Here is a 21959-nt window from a genome sequence, read left to right as displayed (position 1 = left end):
AGGAAGGGGCCATCCTCAAACTGTTCCCACAAAGTTGGGAGCAAGAAATTGTCCAAAATGTCTTGATATGCTGAAGCATTAGGAGTTCCTTTTATTGGAACTAAGGGGCCAAGCCAAACCCCTGAAAAACAACCCCACACAATAATCCTCCCTCCACCAAACTATACACTTGGCACAACGCAGTCAGGCAAGTACCGTTCTCCTGGCAACTGCCAAACCCAGACTCGTCCATCAGCGAAGCGTGATTCGTCACTCCAGAGAACTCCTAGAGTCCAGTTGCGGTGTGCTTTACATCGGACGCTTGGCATTGCACTTGGTGATGTAAGACTTAAATGCAGCTGCTCAGCCATGGAAACCCATTCCACGAAGCCCTACGCACTGTACTTGAGCTAATCTGAAGGCCACAAGAAGTTTGTGCATGCGCTCTGTGATTTTACATGGCCTGTTGTTCCCAATTGCTTCCACTTTGTTATAATACCACTAACAGTTGACCGTGGAATATTTAGTAGTGAGGAAATTTCACGAATGGACCCATCAAGGTACAACGCTTGAATTCACTGAGCTCCTGAGAGCGACCCATTCTTTAACAAATGTTTGTAGAAGCAGACTTCATGCCTAGGTGCTTGATTTTATACAGCTGTGGCCATGGAAGTGATCGGAACACCTGAATTCAATACTTGGAGGGGTGTCCCAATACTTTTGGCAATATAGTGTCTATTATGTCCTGTTTTAAGCCTTCTGGCATAAAAAATAAGGAAATGAAATAGACAATATCCCAACAGAAATGCCAGAGCACACTGCACAAGCTACCTCAAAAGACTATCAACTAAATGAATGATTCATTACTCTTATGGTGATAAAACATTTTCCTCACATGTAAAATCGCATATCCATCGGTAGAATGAATGCAGCCGGTTATCCCAGCCTGGCTGGGACAAGTGTCACCCCGTTACACTCAGCACGAACCCCGTCAGAAGCAGCAGTTATCACGGATTATCACCTTGTGGCCCTAACATAGCCAAAAACAGAGGAATAGTGGCCCACTGGCTGCTGAGACAAGAGCATTTCCCCCCAGTCCACACTGTTCCTCACTGTCAGACATAAGGTAAGATGCTTTAACGAGAGGCCGGCTAATTAACATGAGATAATTACATGTGTATTCACCTGCTGTGACTGGAGAACAAGAACACATTTACAGCTCCAGAGGGCTTCAATCCTTCATTAAACACACAGTTAGAGGACATTACAAAGCCCTGAGACAGGAAGCTGTCAATGGTGAACACCAAACACACAGCAGTCCAGAAACAAACACATGTGTTTTTACGGTCACAGTTTTTACAGGAGAGTAACAATGAGCTATAAAGGGAAGAATCTTTACTATTTTCATCTTTTCCATCTATAAGCTGCTCAGTCATTTCTCTTAACAATCTAGGAGACATTGTTAATAAACAGACCAGGGCCTGTTTTCTTATCACTAGGAGTTCTTATATAAAAGCACTTTAGAAAATCAGAAAGAACCAGAAGAAGCTTACGAGATTTGCAGTGAAAAAAATAAAAATAAAAAAAAAGTTGAATTTGAAGGAGAAAATGGTTGCTTGCAGAAGTCATGCTTATTGATGTTTTATCTATGACTCCTCCCCCTGAACTTTTCCTTGTATCTTGCTCTCTCATTGGCTGTTGGTCATTGCCAGTGTAATTTCCAGTCAAATCTAATGCTGCGATGTTGGGCATTTGTCTGTGATTTCCACAAATCTTGATGTAAAGTGAAAATCAGGGGCAAAATCGTGCAGTGTGTACCAAGCATAATGGTGACTTGAAACAGAACATAACTTTTTAAAATACCAACTAGCTGCTAATAAGTCCCCATTCTTTAAACAAAAAACACAAATTATTCAAGTGCAAGGGATTATGGGTGATCAGTGGTCAAAGTGAACGTGCTCAGCAGTCTGTTAGTTTAACCCAACTCTCCAAACTTGACATTGTAAATTCTTGCTAGGTAATATTTTAAATTGCTCATACTAAATTGCTTATTTTATTTTATTTTATTTTAATTTTATTGAAAGGCTCTTTGAAATTAGTTGTTCAAAAAGATTTTTTTTGTCTTTGTTTTGACTGCAAAACAGATCATTAATGATCATTCATTAATCAACTAATGTACACTCAGATGGTTAGTCAGTCGAGTGTCAAGAAGCATAAAAAATTTCAAGAAAAATTGATAATTTCATATACATTCATGTTTGGATTACTGATTTACTGATATTTTTCATTATTTAACATTTGCTAATGAGTTATAAATGATGGTTATTATAAAGAGTTGCATGTTACAGTGGATCTACAGTAACAAATAAATCTGAAGTGAAATTTCCAGATTTTCCCTTTTTTCTATAATGACATCTTACAATGAAGTGGAATGAATATTTAGATACACTACCGGTCAAAAGTTAATGAAGATAATAAAGATTTTCAAAAATAAGTCTCTTGTGATCAATAAGGCTGCATTTATTTGATCACAAATAGTAATAATAAGTAACAGTGATATTGTGAAATATTATTACAATTTATAACTATTTTGATATATTATAGTTTATTGATGGCAAAGCTGAATTTTCTAAATTAACATTTTAGATTAGAAGACTGGAGAAATGATGCTGAAAATTCAGCTTTGCATCACAGAAATATCTTACACTTTAAATATTTTCAAACGGAAAACAGTTATTTTAAATTATAATAATATTTCACATTATTACTGTTTTTAATGTATATTTTCAATCAAATAACCTCTCCTGGTGCTGATGGCGTGTTGGTTGAATCCGTGACAGTACTCCAAATCTAACAGATGTTTTGTTAAGATACAAATAAACATTTTAACATGCACTTTGAGATCAGGATCTTAGCTATTCCCGGTAAATATTAAGTTGACATTACTGTACCTGCAATCCTGTAATATCAGTATCATCTTCTTTCTGTGACTTCTTTGATTGAAGTGAATCTTTATTTTCTCTGTTCTGTTTATTTTCTTCGATTTCTGTGCATAAAGTAATCCATAAACTTGTCTAACGTTATTACAGTAGAACGCATGAGAACTAGCTGACTGTTTTCACCACACTGAGTGATATATTGCTGCTGTAAAATGTATTAGGGATTTGTTTAAGGTTAGCAGCACTAAAAATCCATCATATATATCCTGCATTCCTGATTTGATCATACACACACACATACATACATAAGACAAATGACACATGAAGCCATCACTTCATCAGAATGTGGCCTGAAAGTGTCTAGAGGTGTTTGTGTCTCATCTCTTCATCTTCATCAGTCCGTTCTTGGATATCATATGTCTGATAAGCAGATGTCAGACTCAGAATAACAAAAGCTGCATATGTCTCACTGGATACCAATAATGGCTGAGCCAAAACAAATCCCTTACGCTTATTTAGACGGAGTCAGATTGTCTCGAGCCCTTCTCATGACACTGAGACTCATGATCTGTCATCCGGACTATTATGGATTATTCATCTCAGGGGAATTATGTGGATAGAGGCAGGGCTTAGTGTACAGTGATCTTTGTCTCGTCTTTGTGCTGTCAGATTAATACTGCGCAATGTATTTAACATCACTTTGTTTCACAAACATCAGTTTAAAAATCCTATTTAAGATGACAAAAAGTGTGCATTTAATTCAAATGTGTCTAGTTTGTACACGGCAGCATTTAGCATCTTACCCCTGCAATACTCATTGTCATGCTGCTGGGGTGTTATGAGTGATTGCTAAGGCGTTGCTAGGTGGTTGCTAGGTTGCTTGCTTACTGGCTCAAAAAAAAAAAAAAAAAAAAAAAAGCCTGCAGGTCCATGATATGAGGATTTCTATTCCAGATTATGGGTCATGTAGTTGTTCCAACATGGCTTACAATTTCAAGAAGCGTACATGCAGTTCAAAGGTTTGAAGTCAGTGAGAATTTTTCAATATTTCTAAAAGAAGTCTCTAATGCTCGCAAAGGCCGCATTTATTGGTTTAAAAATACAATAATATTGAAAAATATCATTGCAATTTAAAATGACTTCTATTTTAACTCACGTTAATTGTAAAGCGTTACCCCCAACATTTATTATCACAGCTGAAACCAGTTCAGCTGCTTCATATTTTTGTAGAAACCATGATCATTTTTTTCAGGATTCTTTGATGAATTGACAGTTAAAAAGAGCAGCTTTTATTTAAAACAGATAACTTTTGTAACATTATATAATCCTTTACTGTCGCTTTTGATCAATTTAACGCATACTTGCTGAATAAAAGTACTGTATTAAGACCCCAAACTTTTGAACAGTAGTGTACAGTACATCCCCACTTTATGTCAGAGCTCATAAGTCTGTCATGAAATGCTAAAAATCAATGTCACCATGTAAAAAATGTTGACTTTGGGAACCCAAATGTTGAACCCAAATGTTCCCACAGAAGTTATCCAGTTATAACAGACGTTATTTACATACAGAAGTCTTAGGGCCAGATTTACTAACAGCTTGCATCAGCAAACTCTCTTTTGGTGTTAAAAAAACTACTGTCAGGACTTACTAAAGAGTAAGAAAAATAAGCGCTGAAAAGGCGTGGACAGGGATGTTTTTGCAGCTGAACTTGTTGCATATGCATTTGTAGGAGTTTCCCTTTCAGACACAAACTTTATGGGAGGAATGTATTTAAATTAATTAGTTTGCGCTCGTTAATTTACTGGTTTTTGACCCATTATTGTTTAGTGCCCAAAAAAAGCTTGTCTTAAACCAGACGCTAATTTGCGCTGCTCTTGGTAGATTGCGTTGGTCATTATGGAAACGATCCGGCTGCGTCTGTGTTCTTTAATTTGCACGTCATCAGTAGATCACGCGCAGAACTTTCCACTCCCATCTGTGCTTTTATGGGATTGTGCTAATTTACCCTGTTTAGAAAATTTGGCTTTTTTTTTTTTTTTTTTGGGTTTAGCGAGAGGTGTAAAACAATCAATACTGCATTATGGCTGTTTTTAGTGGTACAAAGCGTGACTAATATAAAGATATACAAAAGAATGCCCCTAATACATTGTACCTGCATTCCATTATATTGCTGTAATATCCATTCATAAGGAGAATATCAGTGTATACAGTTTTTACAATAATACATTGCGAGCGAGGCACATCCAATGTGGCAGTTTTCCAATAATATCAACATTCAATCATGTTTATTTGACTTTGTTTTGTGTGCAATGTAGAAACAACAGCCTGAAAAGACACATATGCCGATTCCAAAAAAAGAGACTAATATTACTACACAGCTCTCTCCTCAGATGAGTTCACAACAACACAAATTGACTGTGAATTTTCACACTTCTACCTAACCATTTTTTTTAACCTCAAGTTGCTAATTATGCATATTTAGGATGAGTTACAACACTGGGGGCATTTGGAAACTGCTTTATGAACATATCTGAACTCATTGCCCATACAGTAAAGGAAACCATCTGTGAAGCTCATTTGATGGAGCTCCAGAGACCTGAAAACATTTCCATTAGCCCGTTCTCTGAAGCGTTTGTGTTTGCTGTGCAACCACCACTGCATTTGTTGACATCTTTATTATATCATTTGATTAAATGTCTCTAAAGGGACAGACACCAAAAAAATCTTCCTGTAATTATCCAGAGGATTGTCTCCTTGTGGCTAGTGGGGTCTGTTTGAGATTTGTGCGGTGTGGGAAATGCTCCTGATAGAATGGTTTTTGTTTGCATGGCAGGAAGACACAGCAGATGTGTGCTAGGGACACACAAGTCTCAGTCCTACATGTGTCAGCGTCTGATTCTAATTGTACTGTTAGACTGGGACCAAACTAGGCTCACCATGATACGCGATAAATCACATTTCTTCCATGTCAGGCTGAGTTTTTGTTCTAACAAGCCATGACTGTCGACAGTGCTCGCATTAAAACATCGTGACAGTCGATTTTTACAGTCTCAGCCTCGTACAGCATGGCCACTGGCCATTTACAGCTTGCACACAAAATGGCAAGAGCATTCTGAAACTGCAACTTCTGGATGCTTTATGGAAACAAAGTCATGTTGGTACAATGAGTACATTTTCCAAGGTTCGTGAATCTTAGAAAGAGGTTTTTGTTTGAGATAATTAACCTTATAACCCCCACTTATAAATCAAATTTTTAAGGCCAACATGACGAAAACTTTGCTGAAAAACCTGTTGTTACACAATGCCTTCTTTATTTCACGATGAACACTCACTGGACTGAAGCAATGTAGGTTTACTTATCAATACATCTTCAATAAATCATGTTAAAATGTGAGTATCAAATATGATAATGTTAAAAGGTCAATGGTCAAGAGCCCAACTAAATCAAGCACTGATCACCACAATGGTGACTTTAAACTTTGAACATCTAAACCTCTGGTAATTTAATGGCATTAATTGTGAAATCCCCACTTTTACAGAGGTATATTGTCGAGAACGACAGTAATGCAGAACGGTTTGTTAAGCCAGCAAATATGCACACGCTGACAGACGTAGGAATCATTTCAAATGTCAAGTGTAATTCTGACCTTTGTCTAGTTGATAGGTTTTATTTCATTTTTATTTATTTTATCTTTTGCTTTTGATTAGCTCATTTGCTGAAATAAAACAAAGCACAAATTTGTATTCTATAATATTTTTTTTCTTTATTTTCCAACTTTATGATTGGTTTATTTACTACAAACACTTGTCCATTAAGTCATCATGGATTTTATAAAATGTAAAACTGTTTTTTTTTTTTTTTTACCAAAGAATAAAGCAGAAAATATATTTTATCGTAATCGTGTGTTTATCGTCTTCACGTTTCATCAGTCAAAATGTTTCAGCTTTAGCTGGATGCCTTTGTCCATATAAGGGATTTCCTGGAAAGTCACAAGTGTAATGACTTCTATGATTCTCACTTGTGGACTTCCTGCGCCAGGGCTTCCAGTATGAATAAAACAGACATTAGACTCCCTAATGTTCACATCGCCTCGTTTTGGATAAGAATAAAACGCCAGATCATACATAGACTTGTCTCTTTGAATTTAAATCTAGTTTTATTCACACTGACCGATGAAAACCTCCAGCTGAACACACTAGCACAAAAAAAGTGCGGGGGACAAATGTATGTTTATTAAAAGTGTGAGGAAGCGTATTCTATGCCCATATCACACTGCAAGTCAGTTTTGACCACAAAAGATGAGGTAATTTGATTGGATGTCATGTATGTGACGTTTTTAAACTAGAGGTGGCATTTTGCCTGTTAGAAATACACAATCGCTTGTAATGTTATTTTAAGGTGGGGTAGAAGTAAACAAACGGCAAAACTTTTGTCCGTGTACCCCCTCTTACCTCACACACCCCAGTTTGAACCACTGGACTAGAATAAGCTGGAGTCATCCAGTCTTCATACTAAAATTAAAAAAATTCTGGCGGTGCAAGGGTAGGATTTGTGTTGCATCACACTGGAACGTGAAAACCCTCAATTAAGCCTGAAAAATTACTGTAAATGTTAATAAAGCCCCTGTTTATTGGATGTGCTGCAATGCACTAAGACCTGATATTGCACATATTGTCTGAGAAACTTTTTAATTGGCTGTTTTTGATGGATATTATAACTGAATGAAAACAAGTGGCTTAAATAAGATTGATGTGGATTAGTCCAATGGTTTTGTATTAATCTGACAGCTGTTGTCTCACCTGTGCCACCTCCTCAAAGTCATCATGGCGTTTCTGGAGGGCTCTGGCTCTGTGCAGGGATTTGCCCACTCCTGTGTGTTTGCTGAGGAAAGCCTCTCCATGGTTCTCTATCCAGTCAATCACCTGCAACACACAAACACACACGCAATCCATTAAGTGCACTGACAAAACATCACAACACAGAGCTGAAAGAGAGTCTATCAAGCAAGCTTCTGTTTTCCCTAGTTCATTCAAATTGATGTTACATATAGAAAGCCATTATAACACACACATCAGTGCCAGTGACTGCTCGCATACTCTCATGGGCATATGAAAGAGGAGTGATCAATCAGCATCGGTTTTCTGTCCAATAGTGATCCAAAGACTCTTTTTCATCATCCCTAGGGACACTGTGTTGCAAATAACATTCCTCCAGCGACATCTTTAGATTAGACTGATGTGAAATGTGATTAGGCAACACAATCAAACACTAGAAATCCAGCAATGCTGACATGCTCAAACTAAACACTGAGAAAATGTTGAACATATATAAACGTGCAGAACAAACTCCCCTTACTGTCTATGTGCATTAATTGTGTTTATATATACAGAACAAAAAACGTAATGTTCAGAGCTTTTATAGCTGAGGAGACTGAAAGGTAGGGTAGGTGATTCCGGAGCAGCTAGCAATAGCAAGGTAGCTTTGAAACAAAAAAACTTTTCCTTTTTTTTTTTTTTAAAGAAAATCTGTATTAATTCTATTTTATATATTCTTATACATTCTTTTATATATTCTATTTTATATATACTAAACTAAACTTTGAAAGCATGAGATCCCACCCTCCTTTCAGAGCGTCTCCAAAGCCACACCTCCTTCAAAACACATGAACGATCACAGCAGAGTCTGCAAAGCGTCACAGGGACGACGTTAAATTACCTCATGTCTCAAAGCACATAACACCACAATAATAATGAACATAAACAACTTACAGAGCTCTTACTTTTACCACCTGACTGCTGCAGATTCATTTCGGCGTTGATAGTGTTTAGACAGAAACAAAAATCTGAGTCTGCGGACATGAACGGCACCGGGTAGAATGTTAAAGGTTTCCATCTCGTAATTAGGGTTTTGACACAGCATAAGCTCATTGTTTTGGTTCAGGAGGGACTGTAAAAGGTGTCTGCTGTTTGTTTTCGGCGCTCAGTGACTGTCTACAACTCTGCATAGCCTTACGGAACGCGCTGATGACGTGTGATGTCTGCGCTGACATATTATGCTGACAGGCAGGTAGGACATCAGGTCGAGTGGTATGATTGGACGAACATTTTTTGGTCCTGAGTCTTCCACAGATGATGTGTGTATTTTTTTTTATATTTAGACCAATTCATTTATTGATTGCTATAAGGATGTGAAGAGAGTTTTTAACCAGAATAACAAAAAGTTTTTTATAAAAAAATGTCCTACCCTACCTTTTAATAGAGTTTTCCGTTCGATTCATTCACGTGTCAACTCTGTCAACTCTGAATTTCAGTCGATTCATTCACGTGTAAATGTGTCAATATTTTGCCCAAAATTCCTTAAAACATAAATATATAAATAAAAATTTTAAAATAAATGTGCAGGTGACATAACATCATGTTTTCACTGTCCCTTCATGAAAACCATATTCAAAATTTTTAAAACATTTTATTTTCATTAGTTAAGGTCATTTAATGCATAATGCAACTAACATTAACTAACAATGAGCAATACGTTTTATAAATCCTGTTAACATTAGTTAAAAATATATGTTCATTGTTAATAGCATTAAATAATATTAACAGATACAGCTTGTGATTTTAATAATGTATTAGTACAAATTTTTATTAATATAAAATAAATTACTAAATGCTGCAGCACTTGAACAATTTTTAACAAATGGAACCTTATTTTAAAGGGTTACCAAATTATATTAAATGCATTTTTATTCAATTATAAACTTTTTCAATATGTCTCAATTACATGATACAATTTTGAGAGAAATATAGCCTGAATATACTAAATCGATACATATCTGTGGTTTAATTGATTTAATTTTGAAACAAACACCAATCATCTGACCACCTTTTTCTGGTTACAGTCGTGGTAAATGTGGTTCCTCTGCTACACTTGCGTGTTTGCAAGTTATACAATGATAATCAAACATGCAAACAATTGCGTCAACGAGTTCTTGTTTCTGCTACATTGATTAATGCGTCCACTTCATGTTCTAAAAACAGCTTCCTTCTTTCACACGCACATTAACAGAGGCTGATGAGATAAATATAGGCGTGCGTGATGAGTCAATCAGAAGATACGGCTGCTCACAATCTGGAGTTCACAGATGGCACAGGTTACATCCACTCAATCCAAACACCTGTTTGGCCAAATAAATCAACTCATAATTCAATAACAATCAGGCATTTGTGTTTGAATATCAGTCATTGTGACTCGCAAGATGTTTGACTCAAAAAATCTGTTATGTGTGTGTTCATAGCTATTGATTATGCTTTGTAATGACTGTTTACATAAAGAACCTCAGCAAATCAAACTTATGATAATAATCAAGTACAAGAAATAATCAAGGAAAAGACATAATAAACTGAGCAGACTGAGTGTTTCGTAAACAGTCCGAACTGCTAGTACAATTTCTTCTGCTTTAGGGGTCGGGGACAAATAAGGATGTCCAAGATTATGAAAAGGAAAAAAAAAATTGGTTTAAAATGCCAAGTTCTATAAAGTGTAATCGTTGTATTCATTCAGTGCCTTTGTTTAATCAAAAATTATTTCGATTAAATTTATTTAGATTTAACTTTTATTCTTTTGGCAGACACTCTTATCCAAAGCGACTTCCATTGCATTCAAGATATACATATTATCAGTTCCTGCATTCCCCGGGAATTAAACCCATGACCTTGGCGTTGCTTGTCACAGTCATATCTTGTTTCGTTTCATTGTCTTGTTCTGTTTCATTTGTAGTCATGGTTCACTTTGTCACTGTTTTGCCTGTGTTCTAGTTCATCATTAGTTGTCGTGGTTTCTTATTAGTTAAACATGTGTTTCCAGTTCTGTTGATCATTCCCTTTGTCTATTTAAGCCTTCAGTTTTCTCACTTCCGGTTTCCACATTAACATTTAACGTTAATATTTTTTGTGTGTAGTGTTTTCACTCTCTCTGTTTTATAAATGTTATCATAATTTGTCATTCAGCATCACTCATCTCTGTCATGCCTTACCCACTACCCCAACTCTATAACACTGGCCTCGATGAAAAATCAAAGGCATGCCTGCCCGTAGATGGTCCAAGAAGAAGCTTCGCAGAGTATCTGGAGTGGGTGCTGGTGCAGTGTGACTCACGTTTTACGTCTGCCTCACTGCTGAGCACATCGCAAGCCCCACTATGGACCCAGAGCCCAGCCCGCCATCAGTGATGCCCAGAGTGGAACAGCCAGTGCTTATCACAGACTCGAAGCCAGAGCCCGTCACGAATCCAGAGCCTGAGCATTCACCAGAGGCTATTTTAGTCTCAGAGCCTGAGCCCACGTCGGAGTCTGGACAGGTGTGTGAGCCAGCAACAGCGTCTTTCACGGAGGGCATATTAGTGGAGTTCGAGGGGATGAATCGGAGCCCCACCCACACTCCCCTGGCCGGTGTGTGTAAACTAAGCTGGAGCTCGACGGAATTGGTGTTGGATGAGTTGGATGAAGAGGAGTTTGCTGGTCTACAGTCTCTACTGGTCCAATCCAGTTCCAAGTTATCTTCATCTCAGCTGGTTAAGCCCAGTACCAAGTCATCTCAATCATCGCTGAAAACGCACAATTCCAAGTCATCGCTGGTTGAGCCCAGAACCAAGTAATCTCAACCATTGCTGAAAATGCACAGTTCCAAGTCATCTCAGTCATCGCTGTTTAAGATAAGTTCCAAGTCATCTCAGTCATCGCTGGCTAAGATAAGTTCCAAATCGTCTCAGTCATTGCTGGATAAGCCCAGTTTCAAGTCATCTCAGTCATCGCTGGCTAAGATAAGTTCCAAGTCATCTCAGTCATCGCTGGCTAAGATAAGTTCCAAGTCATCTCAGTCATCGCTGGCTAAGATAAGTTCCAAATCGTCTCAGTCATTGCTGGATAAGCCCAGTTTCAAGTCATCTCAGTCATCGCTGGCTAAGATAAGTTCCAAGTCATCTCAGTCATCGCTGGCTAAGATAAGTTCCAAGTCATCTCAGTCATCGCTGGCTAAGATAAGTTCCAAATCGTCTCAGTCATTGCTGGATAAGCCCAGTTTCAAGTCATCTCAGTCATCGCTGGCTAAGATAAGTTCCAAGTCATCTCAGTCATCGCTGGCTAAGATAAGTTCCAAGTCATCTCAGTCATCGCTGGCTAAGATAAGTTCCAAATCGTCTCAGTCATTGCTGGATAAGCCCAGTTTCAAGTCATCTCGGTCATCGCTGGTAAAGCCTAGTCCCAAGTAAAGCCTAGTCCCTTCATCTCTTCATCCCACCACGTCTTCGTCTTCCTCTTCGTCTTCCAGCACCAAGTCTCCTTAGTCATGCAGTACCAAGTTGTCCACCATTGCGTCTTGACAGGTCCATCCAGCATCCCTCTCCCTCCTCCTCTGCCAAAGCCATCCAGTACCTGAGCCTCATCTCTGCGGTCTCTCTTCAGCCCTTCAGCAGTCTCTGCCTGAGGCTTCCCAGTCGCCTTGGCCAGTGGATCCCTCAGTTCCACACCAAGTTCCACATCACCCCTCCAACTCATCGGCTCCATCTTGGCTCAACATCATCCCTCAGGCTCCGCTGGGCTCCCTCATCTCTCTGGCAACACCTTGGTCCATCGTCAACTTCCGTGTCGTCAGCTGCTCCTCAACCCTGCACCCCTCTGGTTCTGCCGGGCTCCTCCTTCCCTCCGATTCCACATTGTCCTCATTCCTACTATCTCCGCCCTTGTCTGCCAAGACTACATCTCCACCTCGGCCACGCCCACCTGCGGCTAAGCCGTGGCCTTCCGGACTAGTGGTGTTGACCTGGGTCTTCAGCTCTTTGGCTCCACCTGGGTCTCCATTTCCACCGGCTCCATCTCAGTCGGTCGTCTTCCTGGTTCCGCCTGGCCTCTCCAACAAGGCTCCACCATGGCACCTCCCTCCATCGGTTTCACTGTGGGCCTTCATCAGGATTTGGCTCTGAGTCATCCTCTTGCTCCTCCTGTCTCCGCTCTGGCTCCCCCCATCATAATGTTACAGTCATGTCTTGATTATTTTCATTGTCTTGTTATGTTTAATTTCTAGTCATAGGTTTCTTTGTCACTGTTTTTTGCCTGTGTTCTAGTTCATATGGTTTCTGATTAGTTGCACGCCTGTTTCTTGTTTTGTTGATCATTCCCTCTGTGTATTTAAGCTTTCAGTTTTCTCAGTTCTTGTATATTTGTTAACGTTTAACGTTGTGATGTGATGTGTAATACTATTGCTCTTTATGTATATTAAAAGACTTTTCCTCATCTTTTTCAAACATTGTGACAATGCAATAACTTTGTCGTGGATAGTCACACCACCTTGACATTTTTTAACCAACCAACCAACCAAATAAATAAATTAATGTAAAACTTATTTTATTGATTGATTGATTGATTGAACACAAATGTCACACCATTTACCCGTAGCAACTCCTTAATAATTGCAAATGAATGTTTTAAATGATGACTGTCACAGTTGGTTTTGAGTTTTGTTCATGTTCTTGTTTTCAGGTCTTTTGTTTTACAATGACATTTTACAAAGAAACTTGTCTCACACAATGGTCTAAAATAAAGGTCAAGGAACCATTTTGACCTTTACCAGACAAACACAGGAAACTAAAATATTTGTGTAAAAAAACAGAGACACTTAGATATTTTATGTCAGACTGGCACAGAACACTAACTCCATGAAATGGAAATCTCCTGTATATAAAGCAGGCTGTCTCTCACACCTCCCCCAGTCTCCCCCACCATGACTCACAACCCTTGTTTACTCTGGTTATCAGGGTTTCCCAAGTAACCGAGTCAAGACCACTTATGAACTCTGCTGATAACCCCATGACTCACTGGTGACCACAACCAATTCATTACTAAGTTCAGAAAAAAAAGCAAAGATAACAAAGCAGAACCCCTCTGTTCTTATCAAAAAGGGTGTCTGACTGCCACAGATTGAGGCACAGATCATGTAGAGAACTCTAGGGAAGAGTGTGTTGAATGTAGACAGGCACAAGAGTGTTTTTAAATAAACAGCTCACCCAGAAATTAGCATTTCTCTTATGTGGAAAAAAAGAGGTGTTTCAACAGAATGTTGACAGTGAATTGGCAAAGGTGCTGTCAAGCTTCAAAAATGACATTTTCAGGATACACATTCTCATTTTTGGGTGAAGTATTGTAACTTGTAATGAACACAAATATGACTTGTATGTGTATGAGTGTGGGAGGTCTGTTCATTTACTCTAAATAACTCAACCTACTCATTACCTGTATTTAACTACACACTTGAAGATATTTGGCCACATCTCACCCTCCATTACTCAAGAATTGCAAACATTTCAGGGTGAGGCAAACTAACATCACCAAATATGGGTAATAACAACAATCTGTCTCCCAGAAAACATTCAGTATGTTGATATCTCATTCAAATCAATGATCCAAGTTTATCAGAGCCGTATGTTTGTGCTTAAAGAGTTTAGCATTTTTTATTGCATCCACCTGATCAGTGTTTGGAGGGTGAAATCTAACTCCACCAATCAGAGATTGAGTTTCATGCATATCAGAAAATCTGTGCATGATGCTTTAACAAATCAGTAGGTCAGATCAACTCTAAACACTCATCTAATGCAAGAGGTAAATTAAACTATTTTCTTTATACATCTACAAATCATATTCATATTCCACCACCTGTTGAATTGACCAATGTTTATATCTATGGTTCAACGGAAATTAAAAATGAAAAAAGTAGATGTTTCATTGTAGATTCTTAAGATCAGTTTAGGGCTGTAAACATCACAGTCCTCTCTTGAATTTGCCCATCGGTTTCTGGGTTATCTACATTGTTAATAGATGAGGTTTTAGAAAGAATTATAAAATAAAAAGCATTTAATAATACTGATAGTTGTGGTCATGGATGCTGATTGGTCAATACAGTTTTCCAGTTGACATATTGACCAATCAGTCAACTTACAAAAAGCACAATACAGAAACAGCTATGAGGTAAAACACCTATTCAATAAATATTGTGTACAGAGACCATAAATACTATTAACCTGATTTTACATCACCCTGATATACTTAATATTATTATTGTGCAGTAGCTGTTTCTTAAAAGCAATCACTCGAAGCAATGCTAAATTCTAAATAAGAAAAAGTACACTTTAGCCTATTTAAATAATACCCTTTAAAAGAATATACTTAAGGACAAACTGATTGTAATGTTTTCGGACACTTAATTGGATGTTAATTGCAATTGATTGAAAATGTATTATAGTTTAAATTTACATTAAATGCTATACAGTTCCTCTTCACCCTATTTAAGTACAATGATTTTAGGATTTAAGTAGATCTTTATATGTAATTTCATACTTCTTTATCTTTAAAGTTTACTGACAAGCATTTCACTAAAAAAAACCTAAATTAACTAAAAATACTTTAATACATTTCTATTGAAACTTGTATTTGAAATTCGCAATGCAACATTTGTAATGATGAAGTTGCAATCTAGTACATTTAAAATATTAACTTTAAATGTAATATTGAATAACAGACTGCAGTTCAATTTACAATCAAGTACTTTACATGTGTTTTAGTATGTTAGTTAACACATCAAAATAAGTGTACTTATTTAAAGCACAACAGCAGATTATTGAAACATTATGATTTAAAATGTACACTTTAAAAGTGTGTTAAGAAACATGCCATGAAGGTGTACTATTCAAATACATTTAAGTGGCTTTTTATTTCATTAATATTACATTATCTGCAAGTACAGTTTTTTAAAACATTCTTTTAAGATTTGGAGTGCACTACACATACACAAAGTTTATCACTTTGTAAAAAGAAAATTCAGAAGAAAGAATAGAGAGGATTAAAAACAACCAATATGCTGCTCATCATCCCTGAAACTGATACAGGAGTTGATTAATGTCAATTTTATTGTTGACGGCAATGTGTTTTATTGTTCTCTGCACTGTGTTTGGCCTCTGGCTGGTCTGAATCCAGCCCCCGTTTGGGCTCTTCAGCTCGTTGGTTCTGGTTCAGATCTTGATTTGGCCGGGTCTGTTGGCTGTTTTTCAGGGCTGACCCCGGCCTGATAAACCAGAGCTGAATCCAGGCCCAGAGCTGCCACAGACCCGCTGAAAGAGGCTAATGGAGAGATATTAACTGCTCCTCTGGGCACATATCCAAAAAAAAATACTCAAAGAAAAAAAAACAAAAAACATGCTGTGTAATATAACTGTACAACACTGAATTTATGGTGAACTGTTGTTGACAAATTTCCTCATTCAACATTCTGCACTTCAAAATTATGGATGAATTAAAGTACATCTAAGAAAAAAACATGATAACTATTTTATTCCCGTACAAAAAAAGTACCATGGTAAAGTGATGTGTATATATATTCAGTCTAAGTAGGCAACTAGTTAGGAACACTCTGTCAGTGAGAGAGCCTGAGAGAGTGTAGACATACGTGAACATTTATCTACCTGTTGGACGTCCTGCTGGAAGACACAGAGCTGCAGTCTCTGATGCAGTCGAACTTTACGGTGCTGCCAGATGTTCTCCAGACGTCTCTGGTGATGCAGGACCTCATGGACCACGTCCAGAATACAGTGCACGGCTTTAGAGTAGTTAGCTGTTGCAGTCAGAGACTCTGAGTTACCAGGACTCAACGGCCGCTGAAGAACATCAAGCAAAGCCTTACCATCCTGACTCACCTGCAGATAGAGATGTGGTCAGTGAGATTTTTTTAAATCAAACTTTTATTCAGCATTAAATTGATAATGAGTGACAGCAAAGACACTTATAATGTGACAAGATATTTCTTTTTTAAATAAATGTTTTCAACATTAAAAAAATAAACATATTAGAATGATTTCTGAAGGATCATGTGACACTGAAGACTAAGAATAATGATGCTGAAAATTCAGCTTTGATCACAGGAATAAATTACAGTTTAAAATATATTCAAATAGAAAACAGTTGAAATTGTAATAATGTCACTGTATTTTTGGTTTTGGTGTATTTTGGTGAGCATAAGCGATTTCTTTCATAAACATAAAAATTAAAAAAGAAATAAAGACCCCAAACTTATCCAGTGTATTTGTCTGAAATGGCTTAAAATGACAATTTCATCCAGGACCACTTCGCCAAGTAGCCTATATACATTTATTACAATTATAGCATACAGTTAATGTTGGCGGTATGGTTCTGTTCTGGGCAAAACTCCTACGCCTGTCCATGCAGCATTGTTCATTTGATCTAAATGAGGTTACGTCATGTATTTGTGATAGAAACAGAGATCCTCCAGTAAAGACATAGAGTATATTTGATTGTGTAAAACTACCCTTAGTGCTTTATTGTGTACCAAGGTCAATATGACTTGTTTCCATGTTTTAAACAAGATCTACAACAGAGCACATTCTCTAATGTCAGATCTTTAAACAGAGTCATGGGTAAACGTCTAAAGAGCTTGGAAACACAGGGATACATTTTCAGTCTGAGTAGGGTGGAGATCTGTGAACTAAAGTAGCACAATAACACTGTGGCACTGTTTTCCTGTTGTGTCTTCAGATTAATTAGGGCCGTTCACTAATTTGTTCTAGTTCAAACAACATTAGTACAACTGTAGGTTGATTGTTTAACATAAGCACAGAGCCTTGCCATCCTCAATGGACAGTTTTAGACATGACCCACATCACCTGGTGAAGTTAACTTGGTTAAAAACCACAACTTGATCCTAGAGAACTAGTCAACTACAGACTGATCTTGAATATCCTTTTCCAGTCAAAAATACAAGAAAAGGTCAAAACTATGTTCCTTCTTAGAGAGAAATGATATCTGCAAGGATTTCCAGTCAGGATTTAGACTGTATCATAGTACTGAGACAGCTCTCATCAGAGTTACAAATTACTTGCTTTTATTATCCGATCATGATTGCATCTCTCTATTAGTGTTACTGGACCTTAATGCTGCATTTGACATTATCAAACCCCAACATTCTTTTGAATAGGTTCGGAAATTACATTTTGCATTAGTGGAACTGCATTGCAATGGTTCAGTTTGTACTTATCTGACCATCATCAATTTGTAGTAAATGAAGATGTTAATAAAAATCATTATGGAGAACAGCAAGGCTCAGTACTAGGACCGTTGCTTTTCATCCTATACATGCTACCCTTGGGAGATATCATTAGAAAACATGGTGTTAGTGTTCACTGTTATGCTGATGATACTCAGCTCGATATTTCTTTGCAGTCTGACGAAGCATACCAATACACAAAACTGCATAGATGATATTTAAAAAAAGAAAATAAAACAATAAGCATAATTTACAAAGTAAATGTATTGTTTTGTAGCCATGAAACATTCATATCATTTATCTTTATTGTGGTCATAACACAAGAATAAATGCTTTTCAAATATTATATTTGATGTCACGTCATGTCACTTCACATAGCAATCAATCAATCAATCAATCAATCAATCAATCAATCAATCAATCAATCAATCAATCAATTTTCATTCAACATATTATATTATTTGTCTTGTGTTCTGAAAGGAAATCAAAAATGTGATATATGGGATCGTATTGCGAGTTGTGTTCTCACCTCTGTATAAGCTTGTGTGACCTGTTCATAGAGCGTCTGATGATGATGAATGGCCAATTCCAGATCCTGCATCTCTGATGGCAGCCCACCTTCACTGCACATCTTACACCACGCTTCCACACCAGATAGAAACTGCAAAAACAGAGAAACACAGACCAACTATTTCACCACTGCATCATTATTTAAAATGATTTATTATATTTATAAAAATTGTTTACAGGTTCTAAAAGCTACAGTTGAAGTAAATAAGAAATGTGGTACCTGCTCAGATTTCTGATGGAAGACAGCAGACATGGCAAGGATGGTGCTGCGTTCATCAAGAGCAGCGGCAAAGCTCTTCCACTCCTGATCGAGCTGAGTGCTGATCTGTTTGATCTGCTGAGTCGCGTAGTGACCAGCCTCCGACAGCCGGGACGCCACTGACATGATGCGGTTTATGTTCACATATGCATTCTGGAAAATGTGAGATTAGAAACCATTGCAACGTGTGAAGGAGGGAGCAATAAACAAACACGGCAAGATGTCATAAAAACTAGTGTGAATCCATAAACATCATCTTCATATGTCATTTTTATCATTTCATAATTCAAATATGGTTAAAGTGTATAGCTGAATATTACTGGCAAGGATTTATGGTAAACTAAAATATACTTTAATGTAATTTCTATTCAAAAATGATTTTTACATTTTTGTAATTTCACATTTGTAATATATATTTTAAAATATATTAACTTAACATGCAATATCAAATAACATGCTAAAGTTAAAATTATAATTACTTTATATGTGCTTTAGAATGTTAGTAATGGCATCAAAATAAGTGTACTTCTTATACTCTTAAACCAATCATTTAAAATTTTCTTTGACATTATTACAAAGTGCACTTTTTAAAAGTGTAATTAATTGTGTTAAGAAAGTCATGAAAGTGTACTCTCTTTAAGTACACTGAAGTGGCCTTTTATTTAATTAATATTGTATTATCTGCAAGTACAGTTTTTAAAATATATTTGTAAGATTTAAAGTACACTACAAGTGCACATTTAGTACAATTAATAACACTTCTTTCTCACAAGGGATAAATCACTGGTGGTTGTGTGCTACAGTGATTTCACCGCTGATATGGGGTGTTCTTAGGCAAGTAAGTTTAGTTTATTACTTCAGTTTATTAATGGTAATAATTGAAATGAACAATCAATCCATCAAATAATATAACTCACTAGTTGAACTGAACAGCTGTACAAACGGTACAACTCTTTACAGATGTTGAGCATCATAGTACTTTGCTACATTCATATACAGTAGAATATGTGGTATATTTTTTTTAAATGTATTTAAATCATGACACGTCTCTGAATAGTTTTAACATATGACAAATGTTAAAGCTTTTGATCTTGGTGTACTAGATCTACTAGGCAGGTGGAGCTGGGGGAGGTAGAGGGTTTCATACCATTTAAATGTGCATTGACATGCGCACTGCTGTTTGCACATAATAACCATTCTCCTAAATTGGTTCTTTATTTGTTTTAAAGGTAACACTTTATTTTGATGGTCCCTTTTGAACATTCTGTAACTTTGCAACTACATGTCAACTAACTCTCATTAGAGTATTAGTGTACGGTCTGCTTAATATCTGATAACTCTTTATTGTGATGGTCCTCCAACAGACACTCTACTGACTATACAACGCTATCTCACGACCAATTCGTACGAATTCGTACGAGTGATCAAAAAGTGGCTAATTGTGTGTAAGTGAGGTCGTACGAATTCGTACGATTTGTCTAAACCCACGTGATGGGTAGGTTTAGGGGCGGGGTCAGGGGTAGGTCATTCGTATGAATTCATACGAATTGGGCAATTCGTAAAATATGTAAGATTTAGCAAAAATCGCACGAATTCGTACGAGTGAGATTGCCGTGAGATCAGGCTGGACTATAAGTAACTTTGTTTGCAAAGTTCGCCAAACATCACCATGATTTTGAGGCGGAGGAGGAGTAAAAGGGCCATCACTGCAGCCTGCGCATATGCTTCAGTTATTGTGTGCGAGAGAGATCTCAGGACTGGTGGGAGCATATTGAGTTTAAATATTGGCTTTAACGAGGAGCACTGGGTCCGAAATTTTAGGATGAGCAAGCCAACCTTTGATATGTTGTGTCAACATGCGTCCACATTCCTCTCCTACAACGACACGACGTTTCGTCGGGCCATCCTTCCCTTTGCAGATGCGCGATTCACGCATTTAATGGGGTTTCTCTCGTCATTAAACTGCGGAGACCTTGCCTAATGCCTCAGAAAATCCGATCTGCCTGTTTACATGACAGTCGCATTGGAACATATCTGATTTATATCTGATTTATTTCCACATATGAAGGAGGCCTGAAACCGATCTCGAAATATCCGAATGTACGTGTGTTTTTTTCCTGTATACACGGTCATAGAACACATCCGATCTGTGTCACATATGAGCAAAAAATTGTGTCACATTGGGTAAATTTTGTCAAAAGGGAGGGCCACTGTCTTAGACTATGAAAACCCCTGGATGTTTACATGAAGGCTTTTCAGTCCAACTGAGCCGTCAATCCGATTATTAACATATTATTTGGTTGCATGTAAATGTAGCCAATGTGATTGCTAGTAGATTGCATGTAAAGGACCTATCAGTCTGTGTCATCTACTGCTTTATGAATGACCAAGATACATTCTCTTTCTCTCACAGTAACTACCAAGAGAACTGAAGGGGGAAAGAGCCCTCTTAACCACATTAGACTAATGACACCATGAACACAAATGGACTCATATTAAAACCAAAGCCTAATGAGGCATAAAGCAACATTCGTGCTTGGATAAAGAAGAGGAGGATGAATGAACGAGATGAATGAGTGTGTTTGTGTCTCTGAGAACAGATGATTGGGAGCTTGATTAAAGTGGTAGGAGGAATTCTGTCTGGATGAGAAGACTGCAGGAATTACAGAAACAGTGATTTGAAGAATGAGCTTCAGGACATGCCTACTGTGTGCATTGACGAACCAATCAGGCAGCATTAGCTGCATACAGTGTGGTAGATTAGATTGAAACTGGTTGAGCTAGTTAACTATGCTCATCAATTCGACTTGAAACAGTTGAACAGTTTTGAACAGCTCAACCACCCTTAAGTGATAGTTATCCTAAAAATAAGAATTTTGCCATCATTTACTCACCTTCATGTTGTTCCAAAGACATACAATTTTTGTTTAACTTCAGAACACAAATGAAGATACTTTTAATATTTGTCCATCCATTATATATAAATGTGATAAAGACATTGTGAAAGTAATCCAAATTAATAAAGCGGTTTAATCCAAGTCTTCTGAAGAGAAACAATCGTTTTATATGAACATATTTAATTTAGGAATGCTTTTATTCAAATATAAACA

General features: G+C 37.3%; 1 protein-coding gene across 4 annotated transcripts in view; it reads right to left on the bottom strand.

Moving 5' to 3' along the window:
• kalrna (kalirin RhoGEF kinase a) overlaps positions 1-21959 on the bottom strand; it is a 242510-nt gene that overhangs the window by 116453 nt on the left and 104098 nt on the right. For all 4 annotated transcript variants that reach the window (XM_079880252.1, XM_079880253.1, XM_079880254.1 and 1 more), the window contains exons 7-10: positions 18811-19002; positions 18550-18681; positions 16426-16656; positions 7722-7844 (exon numbers count right to left, since the gene is read on the bottom strand). In XM_079880252.1, the coding sequence (XP_079736378.1) occupies positions 7722-7844; positions 16426-16656; positions 18550-18681; positions 18811-19002 (678 nt within the window). The remainder of the gene's footprint in view (positions 1-7721; positions 7845-16425; positions 16657-18549; positions 18682-18810; positions 19003-21959) is intronic.

The sequence above is a fragment of the Squalius cephalus genome (assembly GCF_949319135.1).
Source record: "Squalius cephalus genome assembly, chromosome: 9".
NCBI lineage: Eukaryota > Metazoa > Chordata > Actinopteri > Cypriniformes > Leuciscidae > Squalius > Squalius cephalus.
Note: the sequence above shows the minus strand (reverse complement) of the source record. Positions and strands in the feature narration are given on the sequence as shown.